General features: G+C 47.7%; 4 protein-coding genes across 4 annotated transcripts; 2 read left to right on the forward strand and 2 right to left on the reverse strand.

The window, feature by feature from the left end:
* Positions 1 to 642: 642 nt before the first annotated feature.
* On the forward strand, positions 643 to 2,527 carry N7446_009739 (glycoside hydrolase family 30 protein; the record flags this gene model as incomplete). The annotated part of the gene is made up of 3 exons (XM_058518484.1): positions 643 to 657; positions 1,069 to 1,867; positions 1,926 to 2,527. 3 exons carry the CDS (start codon positions 643 to 645, stop codon positions 2,525 to 2,527), a joined length of 1,416 nt encoding a protein of 471 aa, XP_058369272.1.
* A 369-nt stretch (positions 2,528 to 2,896) lies between these two features.
* On the reverse strand, positions 2,897 to 3,654 carry N7446_009740 (glycoside hydrolase family 134 protein; the record flags this gene model as incomplete). Its single annotated transcript, XM_058518485.1, has 4 exons — positions 2,897 to 2,997; positions 3,057 to 3,184; positions 3,248 to 3,374; positions 3,432 to 3,654. 4 exons carry the CDS (start codon positions 3,652 to 3,654, stop codon positions 2,897 to 2,899), a joined length of 579 nt encoding a protein of 192 aa, XP_058369273.1.
* A 2,098-nt stretch (positions 3,655 to 5,752) lies between these two features.
* N7446_009741 (uncharacterized protein) lies at positions 5,753 to 7,573 on the forward strand (the record flags this gene model as incomplete). The annotated part of the gene is made up of 4 exons (XM_058518486.1): positions 5,753 to 5,975; positions 6,031 to 6,300; positions 6,371 to 7,044; positions 7,109 to 7,573. 4 exons carry the CDS (start codon positions 5,753 to 5,755, stop codon positions 7,571 to 7,573), a joined length of 1,632 nt encoding a protein of 543 aa, XP_058369274.1.
* Positions 7,574 to 8,080: 507 nt separating this feature from the next.
* N7446_009742 (fungal specific transcription factor domain-containing protein) lies at positions 8,081 to 10,366 on the reverse strand (the record flags this gene model as incomplete). The annotated part of the gene is made up of 3 exons (XM_058518487.1): positions 8,081 to 8,959; positions 9,045 to 10,093; positions 10,201 to 10,366. The coding sequence occupies 3 exons, from the start codon at positions 10,364 to 10,366 to the stop codon at positions 8,081 to 8,083; spliced, it is 2,094 nt and encodes a 697-aa protein (XP_058369275.1).
* Positions 10,367 to 11,086: the final 720 nt, after the last annotated feature.

Here is an 11,086-nt window from a genome sequence, read left to right on the forward strand (position 1 = left end):
AGGATCAAAACTTGGAGGGGGTTATAAATCGGAGGGGTTCGAACTCACCGACGACTTGTTCCCACTGTGTTGACGTCATCGGCAGCAGCAGTGACTTGTTTCAGCCAAACCAGCTTCCTTTATTCTTCGACGCGCCCACTTTTTTCTTACAGGGTCCACTGCCGGATTTTCACCTGTGGCGATCTTGGAAGTGGGATGTTAGTTATTCGACCTGTCCGCAACTCTTCTCTATCATACTCGAAATATATTTTGTAAGGCTGTGCCTCTGTGCCTTGAACTCAATCCCCTTCATAATTTATGCATAAGTTACCATGGTCCAAGCTTCAGTGGACCTATTTGGTGCCTGAAATTCCCGTATAGCGTGGTAGAGAGCAGTTCCAGTAAGAATGGGTTCGAAAAAGGAAACATTTTGCTTCGAGTTAAATGATATACTAGCTAGGCTTAGTGGCATTCGTTCTCGTTCTCTGCCGATCCCGTTAAATCACTGCTTCAGCCAACGCCCGTGCAGCTTATAGTAGTGTTTCAGCTTGAAGCCACCTGTGCAGAGAGTAACTCAACCCCGAAGAAGCAACAAGATACTAATAGTGGGCATGCAGGCTGTAGCGGTACAAATAAAATTCTTGGGCGTCTTGCTTCCTCAAAATGCGGGGGGAGGAAGTAAGCGGAAAGGCGAACCATCCTCAGATTGGCAAAGATTCCGAGAAATGAAGTATACAAGCTTCAGGGACCTCCGCAAACTGGAAATTGTGGCGTAAATTAGTCGGTGATACTGTAGTATTGTTGTTCGGCTTACGGCTGAATGCTAGTGGTCTAACGATTCTTAGCTTCGTTAGTTCTGCACGGCAATTGCACTGTCCACGTTTTAGGGAATTGGTCTGCGATACTCTATATTCGGTGCAGTGCATAAATACTTCCTGGTCGCGCAACGAAATATACTCAACTACAAGCCCAATCAGCCTTGAAAAAGAAGCCACCAAGTCACTCTTTCTAGAAGACTACTTCCAACATGCATCTTTTTCTTTTTCCTGTCTTGCTTCTTTCGGGCTTGACGGGAGCCTCCCCGAAAAGCGAGCGGCTTCTGCCTCAGCCTACTGCTCAAATTCCGGCGGCAACTACAAATTGTCCTCAATCGCCGCCCCAGTCCAAGGCAGCGGCAGTCCAGGCTCCGAATCGACCTGGAAGTTGACAATCGATGATACATCCAGCGGACACAAACAAACAATTGCAGGATTCGGAGCCGCAGTCACCGACGCAACAGTCACCTCCTTCAACACCTTGTCCAGCTCCAAGCTGCAACAACTACTCAATGAACTCATGACCGGTGCCGGTGCCAGTTTTGCCTTGATGCGGCATACGATTGGAGCATCCGATCTGACCGGTGACCCGTCGTATACATACGATGATAACGGGAATAAGGCCGATCCATCCCTGTCCGGCTTTAACTTGGGCGACCGTGGAAATGCCATGGCCATGATGCTAGCCAAGATGAAATCCTTGCAATCCAGTCTGAAGATTCTCGGCTCGCCATGGAGTGCACCTGGTTGGATGAAGCTCAACGGTGTGATCGATGGCAACTCGAACAACAATAACTTGAACGATGGATATTTGACTGGTGCGGGTACTGGCAGTACCGGGTATGCTAGTGCTTTCGCACAGTACTTCGTCAAATACATCCAGGCCTACGAGAAGCTTGGTGCTCACATCGATGCGATCACCATTCAAAATGAGCCTTTGAATAGCCAAGCCGGGTATCCCACTATGTATGTGTTTGATTACGAGTCAGCACAGCTAATTCAGAACTATATCGGCCCGGCCCTTGCCAATGCCGGCTTGAATACTGAGATATGGGCATATGATCACAACACTGGTATGTAATTGGAAGCTGATGTCTCTACAGAGCCTATATACTAACAGTTCGTGTCTAGATGTGACGTCCTACCCTCAAAACGTCATAAACGGGGCAAGCAAGTACGTCAACTCAGTCGCATGGCACTGCTACGCCTCCAACGTGGACTGGACAGTCCTGACGAAATTCCACCAAACAAACCCAAACATCAAGCAATATATGACCGAATGCTGGACGCCGGCCTCAGCCTCATGGAATCAAGCCGCCGACTTTACCATGGGCCCATTGCAGAACTGGGCATCCGGTGTTACAGCCTGGACGCTTGGTACTAATGACCAAGACGGGCCCCATCTGTCAAGTGGTGGCTGTGCAACCTGCCAGGGTCTAGTTACTATCTCTAATGGTGGATATACTTTTAATACTGCATACTACATGATGGCGCAGTTCAGCAAGTTCATGCCGCCAGGTGCTATTGTTCTGAGTGGTACTGGAAGCTACAGCTACTCCAATGGAGGTGTTCAGTCTGTTGCTTCGTTGAACCCTGATGGATCTCGCACGGTTGTAATTGAGAATACTTTCAGCAATGATGTTTATGTTACCGTGTCGATGAACAGTGGGCAGCAATGGAGCGGTAACATTCCCAGTCAGTCTGTGACAACTTGGGTTCTTCCTGCGGCATGAGGAATACTTGTAGTCGCTATCAAATCGTGGAATGTTTATCGAAACAGAACCTTGGTGAACGAAGTGATGTTTAAAGCATCAAAAGATATGTGAAGTCAGAATCGAACGTTACATGCAATGCTTATATTTATCCTATTTATGTAAAAAGAACAACCATTTTCAGTTTGCTAAACGAGTGGACTTGGGCGAGAAAGTCACAAAAATAGAAATATCAAAGGAATGCGAGAATCGGAGACCAACAGAATGTCAGAACCAACAAGTATAGTGTCGAGAGGGCAAGCCGTCCTCCCCAAATCGTCTGCCTTAGACTTGGTGATTTTAAATTCAGACAAACAACCTGCCGTCTGCCACGAGCTGCTCTGGGGTGGTTTAGATGGCCTTGACTTTGACCCAGAAGCGAGTATCATCACTCTGGTACTTGTCATCGCTCTCGATCTGCTGTTGAATCCACAGAACGGCATCCTTGTATCCTGTTCACATATCAGCTGATATATTCTTGGGTGCGGTTATGATCATAAAAATGTCTCACCTGTGATGTCCGAACTGTTAGGACTCTCGACACCGGACTGTCCATTGCGGTGGCCAGCAAACCAAACATCAAAGCCATACTTGTTCTCGCCGTCGTGACGGGCCCGGATGTCTTTGCCCAAGTCGGAGCTTTCAAACTCAAAGTATCAGCCAATATGGGTCTCTAGCACACTAAGTAACTCGAATACTGACTTCAAAATCGCGCCATCGGCAACCTGGCTCATGCTCTCGCCCAAAAACTCGGATGCAGAGGTGCGCAACATGTACCAATTCTGCTTGAAAATGCCAAAGTTGGTGCCATCGCCAGTCTTTCCGTCGCCTAGACATCTATATGTTAGCAACTGTCTTGGTCTCATTGGTATGCATTAAGACATACCATATGTGTAATCGGTAGTCATGGTATCTGTCTCCAGCATCGCAATAGCCATATCGCGGGTGTTGCCACCGGCACCAATCACTGCTTGCTTACGAGTCCCAAGTCCAGGAACAGTCTGGCTGCCTCGGTCATCATCGCGGGTAGCAAGCTTGAATCCTGTTGCAGGAGACGAGATGACGGCAGGTACCAGGGCCAAAGCACCGAAGACAGAAAGAAGCTGCATTCTGTGATATCTTGAGCTAGGTATGTCGTTATTTCTTTGGATTGTACGAGGATAAGAGTCCTTCTGATGAATAAGAAATATTGTTGTGCAAAAGAAAGTCACGCCAGAGGCCCCTTATATAGTGTTCAGTTCGAGTATGGTAGACATAGTCAAGGCAACCAACATGAGACAATCGAACCCATCCAGCTTACCCGTGTAGAAATTGGAAAAGATCGACTAGCTGTCGACTTTGCTAGAAGATTTCAGGCGCACCTGCTTCCTTCTTGCATCTAGAAGAAACTTGGAAAGCGGCCCCTTAATTTTCAGCTTCCGTGTCCGTGAAAGTCTGCAAGAGATCATGTTGTACGTAACTCGCGGCTGAATCGAGACAAATGCCATTTCTAGTAACGTGCTAGTTTCAAGAGATTCCGATATAACTCCGAGAGGAATCGTCGCAGGTTTCAAAATAAGACACAAATATAAATGGAATTTGGCAATTGAGGATACCAAGCTTCCCGTAAGGGTTGGAACTACAAGGTTTACAAACTCATGAACAGTCATCTTGGGGTAAATTAGGGACATAATCAGTACTCCTTGCGGAGCTCTCTAGGCATAAATCGGACCATTAATCTTCTCATACTTGAGCTGAATCTCTCAGTGGTTCAGGGTCTAATCTTGTCAAAAGCTAAATTATGTTTGCAATATATGATGCGCCTCAAGTCTAAAGAATATGCATATACTCGATCATGGACATAGGACTTTAGATCCAAAGTAATGATGTTTTGAGAGTCTTTGGCTGCTAAGTTATTTGCGTCAACTGAAAGCGACTATACAAAGTCTATGTAGCTGCTTTAGGTAGAACTTCCCATTCACCTTAGCACAGGTATGAGGATTTACCCTCATATCATGAGCGACCGACAGTAAATAATGCCGTATAACAATATCTCATAATTTCCAGTATGCGTAGTATCGTCCGCGGATTATTCATTCTTGCTTTTGTGGGAGGTCGCTGTCCTGCATGAAGGGAGAAGGTAATTCCTCCCCGCGGCATATCACGTTTTAATTCAGCTTATGCGATATGCCCTACTTTACTCCGTGCTGAGGTGTGAATGGCATGCCAAAAGGTGACTTTCTACCTCAACCCGGCAACGGACAAGAATAAAGATCCGTGGAAAAGGCGCAGGCGCGTGGGGTACAACCGAGCTTTCAAGGACTGGGTCAGTGACTCTGTTTGGCTCGGACTACGGCTGTGACTATGAAATCCATTGAAGTTCCAGCTGAGTGGTCAATTGGTAAAGCGCGATTAGGCGAATTTTTGATTCTCTGGACAACGCTGTTGCATTTCTCTACTGTGTTTTCAACTTAGAGAAGAAAGAATTTCCCCTTTGCAAGGATATTATCTTAGAATGTAATATATATAAAAAATTAAAAAAAATTAAAAACAAAAACAAATTGTGTGTAATCAAGTTACAAGCTAAGATACAAAGTGTTACCGAATGTCAAGACTCTCGGTAAGGGCCGAAAAAGCCGAGAACTGTCTCCGAAACCCGCCCAATTGCAACCGTTGACTTCAAAGGAAGCGCGGATCTTGGAAAAGTCCGCGTCTGTAGGTAAAAAAAGCCGAGTCTGTCTATTCCATTCTGTGGGTATAGTTAGCTCCCGCTGATTTGCTAGATCGCACGCAGGAATACTGGGCGAGGCGGAGTCGTGCCTATTTGATCAAGGAAGAGGCGGAGAAGGCAAATGACCGGCTGGGGAAATGGGGTCACCGCACAGTTTCATGCTTCAATCTGCAATTGTTCCGTCTGGGGTATTTTTCACCACCTTCTGGACGTTGAACACAGTCGAATCATGATGGGCGAAGAAGAACTCATGCCATATAGTCGTCTCTTTTGGCCAAGGGGGTCCGCCACATTTTAGCTACAAACGAATTAACCTCCAATTTGGCCACAGGTGGGAGACCAGAAATTCCGGGGCTGCTAAAAAGAAGAGAAAAAAAGAATACATAAACGAGCCACTTTACCCCAAGAATTTCTCTTGTTTAATATCTACATATAGAATCTTCCTCGAGGTTCGTGGTTGTGATAAAAGGGATCAGAACACGGCGCCTTCCGGCATCATGGCAGCAGCAACAGCGTTGCAATCTACTCAGACATCCGAGAAAGAAGGGGCGAGTGGAACCCACCACCAGGAGAACACGGATGGGATCAGGGTAGAGGTTCTCCAGGGATCGATGGCCTTGGACTTGGCTAGACGAACCCATCCCCCAAATCCATGGAGTTCACAGATGCGAAAATTATACGCGTTCCTGACTGTGGCATATCTATGCTCAGCCTTAAACGGTAAGACTGAAATATCATGTTGCCTTATGTATCACGGATATCTGACTTGAGTTAGGATTCGATGGCTCGCTCATGGGTTCTCTACTTCCTATCCCCCAGTTTCGCGAAACGTTCGGGGCCGGCTTGGTCGGTTCTCAAGCGTCCCTCATCCAAGGGATGTACACAATTGGAGGTGTCAGCGCGCTCTTTTTCGTTGGCTTCCTGCTCGATAACTTCGGTCGACGGTTCGGAATGTTTGTTGGATCCATCTCGGTCATCCTAGGCACTATTCTGGGAGGTACCGCCAATCACATAGATCAGCTACTCGCCAGCCGATTTTTCCTTGGTACGTAGTTGCTAAACCATACTCTCTCTATATCATGTTTCTAGATAGTGTTGCTAACAGAACATTCCAGGCTTTGGATACTCTATCGCCGCGTCCGCCGCGCCCGCCTATGTGGTCGAGATGAGCCACCCCGCCTACCGTGACATCCTGACTGGTCTTTACAATTGCCAATACTTCGTTGGTGCCATTGCCGCTGCTGGTGCTTGCCGAGGATGTCTGGTCTATCCAGACTCCCGCGCATGGCGCATTCCTATTTGGTGTCAGCTTATTTCATCCTGCTTTGTTGTGGCTTTTGTTTGGCTTATACCTGAATCACCTCGATGGCTTTACAGTCATGGTCACAGTGAGAAGGCATGGGACGTTATCACCAAATATCACGGCGAGGGTAACCGTGAAAATGCCTTTGTCACTCTCCAAATCCGCGAATATGAGGAGGCAATCAATCTCGAAGGCTCAGATAAGAGGATCTGGGACTTCCGAGAGCTCGTCAACACTAAGGCCGCGAGATGGCGTCTTGTGTGTGTTGGTATCGCAGCTTTCCTGAGCCAGTGGTCGCAGGGAGGTATAACGACTTACTATATGGGTGGACTTTTGGAAAGCGCTGGGGTTACTGATACGAGTCGGATCCTTGACGTCAATCTTGGTTACACCGTTCTCTCTGCTGGAGGAGCCTACATGGGTGGCTTTTTTGCACCAACCCTGCGACGACGACCTATGCTAATTGGCGCGTCTATAGCTTGTTCCGTAGGTGTTCACTTGTTAGCTCCCTCTGTTGTCATTCACTGTTTGCTGACTGGTAAATAATTAGCTCTGCTTTGCTGGGTTATCAGCCGCCACGGGTGTGTACTCAGAGTCGCAGCAAACATCGGCCGCCACGGCCTCAATTGTGATCATCTTCCTCATAGGCTTTTCCTTCAGCTTTGGCTGGACACCATTGCAAGCCATGTATCCTGTCGAGTGCCTGGCGTACGAGACGCGCGCTAAAGGGATGGCTATATACTCCGTCTTCACTAACATCGCTTTGCTCGTAAACCAATTCGGAATCGGGAATGCCATGGACGTCATCAAATGGCATACTTATATCATCTTGACGGGCTGGAATCTTGTACAGGCCGTTTTCATCTACTTTTTTGCTGTCGAAACATGCAAGCGTACTCTTGAGGAGCTCACGGATATCTTCGATGCTCCTAACCCCAGAAAGAAGAGCACCCAGCCACACCGGGTCTTGGTCTCTGCGGAAACAGATGAGGTGCTGCAGGCCAAGGATGCTTGATTTTGATGTTATCTGAGACACGTTCCGTTCTTCTGAATATTTATCTAAACTTTGTTAGAGGCGATGTACCTAAATGCGAGTAGTCTATCACGATTACGTTCTGTACATACAACGAAGGTTTATAACTTTGTATACGGTGTCACTGATAGATTTTTGGACAGTATATGAAAGCCTCGAAGCGAGTATACCTTTTTTGCTTTTTGCCCATTTTCGAGTGACTCGGGTTGATCATGTGGATTGTAAAAAAGGTGGAGATGTGAAAGGGTATATGGCCTATGGCTGTACGCTGTCTGGCTGAATTTTTTCACTGCCTGTGATCCGTACAGAAAATTTGACCATAAGAACCTCTAGGAACAAAATTGAGCAGCTCGACCGACTTGGATCAAGGAAAAAAATGCCAGTGAAGATTGAACTCACTGCGTATCAAATAATATACATTGGAAGGACAGAATGCGATATCTCAGTGCTCGGAAATAACCAGTTTATTTCTTCAATGATGCTGCATGCTCACATATTTCCCCCGGTGGGTTGAAAGAAAGACATTGCTGGATTTTCAAAGCCAATACCAGTAACCTCAGGCCACATATCTTGAGCACCCCAGCTCAGGTACTCCCACATCGACTCAGGCGGAAGATTTTCGAAAGACGTAACAGTCCAATCCCAAACTCGATCTCGGGTAGCCGGCGGATAACAATTAAACTCATCCACATGAGGAATATTTTGGGATCCAAGACCCTCGGCACTCGTGTCAGGAGATTCCACTCCAGCGCCTTGGAGACAGACTTCGAGGATTCCTGAAACAACCTCCAAGGAACGTTCTGCCGTGTGTCCGTAAGGTTTGAAACGGTCAAGCGTCACTATAGCTGTCTCAACCTGCGTTTTGCAAGCTTCAAATGCGGCGACGGAGTCGTCATTTGTGGGTCGAGTGGATAAATAAACCAGAGGCACCATGGTAGCCTGAAATAACAACCAGACGCCATTCCAGCCGATCATTTGATTCAATTTTGCTGCCCTGGAAATATCTTCAATAGTAGTTTCTGCAATTTCACGGCATTTGAGAATAGCATTACGTTCCTCCATTCGAATACTCATGAAGGGGACTCGTCGCATCGCGTAGCTTAGAAGCTTTGGACGATATAGTAGCATGCGTTGAGTATAAAGGCGCCAGCGCATCACCGTTCGCGCGGTGTACAGCGATTCAGAACAAGGCTCATAATCTCTAAGAGCCGGGGGCAAGTTGTTCCACCACTGAAGAAGTTGCGAGTCCAGGTCAAATGTCTCCGTGTGCGTGAGTGTTGGTAAACCGGCTAAGGATTCCTGTATTTTTGAGGCAATCTTCACGAATTCGACATTTTCGATCAAGGGGAGGATGTGAAGATAATTCTCCTGTAAATCGTTATTCACAGCCCGAATTCTGGTATTAGTGCGGGAAAATGGGATTGAGAGGAATAGGGACACGACTGAAACGAACCTCATCAAGCATGCGAGGTTGGGAGACAGTGATGCTTGGAGCAAAAAAGTCCATACATGGTCGGCCGAGAGTCTCATGGCCCCATGTCTCCAAACAGCAAAGCGCCCACCACACGCGGCGTTTGAATTCCTGGTTAGCAGCCCTGGCAGGGTCGAGCACCAAATGGCCGTCGTAAGGTTCTCGCTGTAGCCCTAAAGTAACCGCCATGCGTAGAGACACCCCCATCAGGGAATATCCGAGGTTCGGCTGGCTTGTATAGTGACAGTACCAGCCCCCGATGAGTCCTAGGGTCTGAACGGCCTCGAGGGTAGGAGTTCCGAGCGTAGCCAAATTCAGGAGATTCATCGAACGCTCAAAATACACCTGGTGGGTGTGATTATCTGGGCCCGAGGCTGCGATACTCCCCAACGCGAGAACTATGTTGAGCAAGGCTAGCCATCGATTGTCTTTCCGGTTACCGGCCAAGTGAGTGGCGCGGAAGTTCTTTTCGTCTAACAGTGGCGCAAGCGGATGAAAGTCGGCGAAGTACGCATCTAGCATTTCCATTTCTGTAGGAAGAAGGCCGGACTGTGTACCTATAGATGGCATCGAATTAACTGCTTGGTCGCTTTGGTTTTTTGGCAAGGCGCGGGATACGTATGACTTGAACTGTGGATGGAGCCATGCGATGACTTTCATAGCAGCTTGGGTAGATGAAATACCCAAATACGAGGCGGGCTGCCGCACAGTTAGGGATAATGCGTTGACATCATCCGAGATATGCTCGAGTGAGTCTGATCGGCTAGGACACTGGCCTTCATCGAGCTGCTCCTCGGGCATTGAATGCAGGGACTCCAGAACGGGTTGTCCCTTAGACAATGCGGAGTTGTGTGTTTGTATAGACGCGGCGACGGTCGGTGAGTCCTCGTGCTGGACATATTGGGATCCACCTGTGTTCACCAAATTTAACAGTTTCTCTCTGGGTAAATCGACGATGTTCTCGGGGGCTGTGTCTGGAATGAGCCTTCTCAGTCCGACTCGATAATTGTTTGAAGATGTTGCCGATTTCTCTGAGTGGCTATTCAGTTCAGTTCATATCCTTTAAGTTCCATGACGAGAGAATTCTTTTCTGTTCTTCTGTTCTTCTTCTCCTTGAAATCATTTGAACTTTTCTTACCTTGACGACTGACGACGTTCCGGATAGCAACACAGTTCCGGCGTTTTGTACCATCGACACGACTCACATGGTTTCTCGCCAGTGCATCGGATTTTACGCCGGCGACAGGAGTTGCAGGCGCGTACCGTCGACCCTCGCCGGCCAATTCGCTCACTGCGCCTCGCATGTTTTGGGTTACGCAGACCCTGTTCGCTGTCCTGAGAGGCTTCGAACGAGAGAAACATGTCAGTCGGTTTGAACTGAGTCACCTAAAAAGGCTAAAATGAAAGACGAGGTGTGAATGGAGAGACGTGATTGAGAAAGTAGTACTATTCGAGGTCGATTAGACTGTGGTTTCAGTGACGGTCATTTACTCCGAGAATGTTCCGGGACATTGCATGTTGTATATGCGGTGCGGTAGAAGACCAAATGGAGATCTTGGCGATAGATGAACATCTAATCCTCACCCTTCCAGTGCTAAGTTGTGGTAAGTGTGTCCTATCCATGCAGAAGCCACAATGCAACCGATGTGGGGAAATATAACATAGTTTTCTGGGGAAATGGGGGAGTGGAAGGACGCAAAAGGAACATTGGCACGTTCGTCGGGATTCCCGTATTGTTCACCTCTGATTCTTTCGCCATTCCAGATTCGGCCAGGGAATTCCGTGTCGGTTCGGACACGAGAGAACAGTTCTTGGCACCTAAACCCTTTCTAGTAGGAAGGAGGCGGCACTCCACCTCTCTGGCCTCCGCACAGCTCTCCGACTATGCGTTCTGGGGCTTATTTCGTAGGGAAATGACTAGACCCTCCTTCCCATTGACTACTAGGCATCTGCAGTAATGAGAAAAAGGTCGTCCAGCCCCACTTTATACCCCAATACTCCGGTGAGTTTCACATGCGGTCAGA

Source organism: Penicillium canescens (genome assembly GCF_028828765.1).
Source record: "Penicillium canescens strain IBT 15451 chromosome Unknown utg000006l_segment0_segment0, whole genome shotgun sequence".
Lineage (NCBI taxonomy): Eukaryota > Fungi > Ascomycota > Eurotiomycetes > Eurotiales > Aspergillaceae > Penicillium > Penicillium canescens.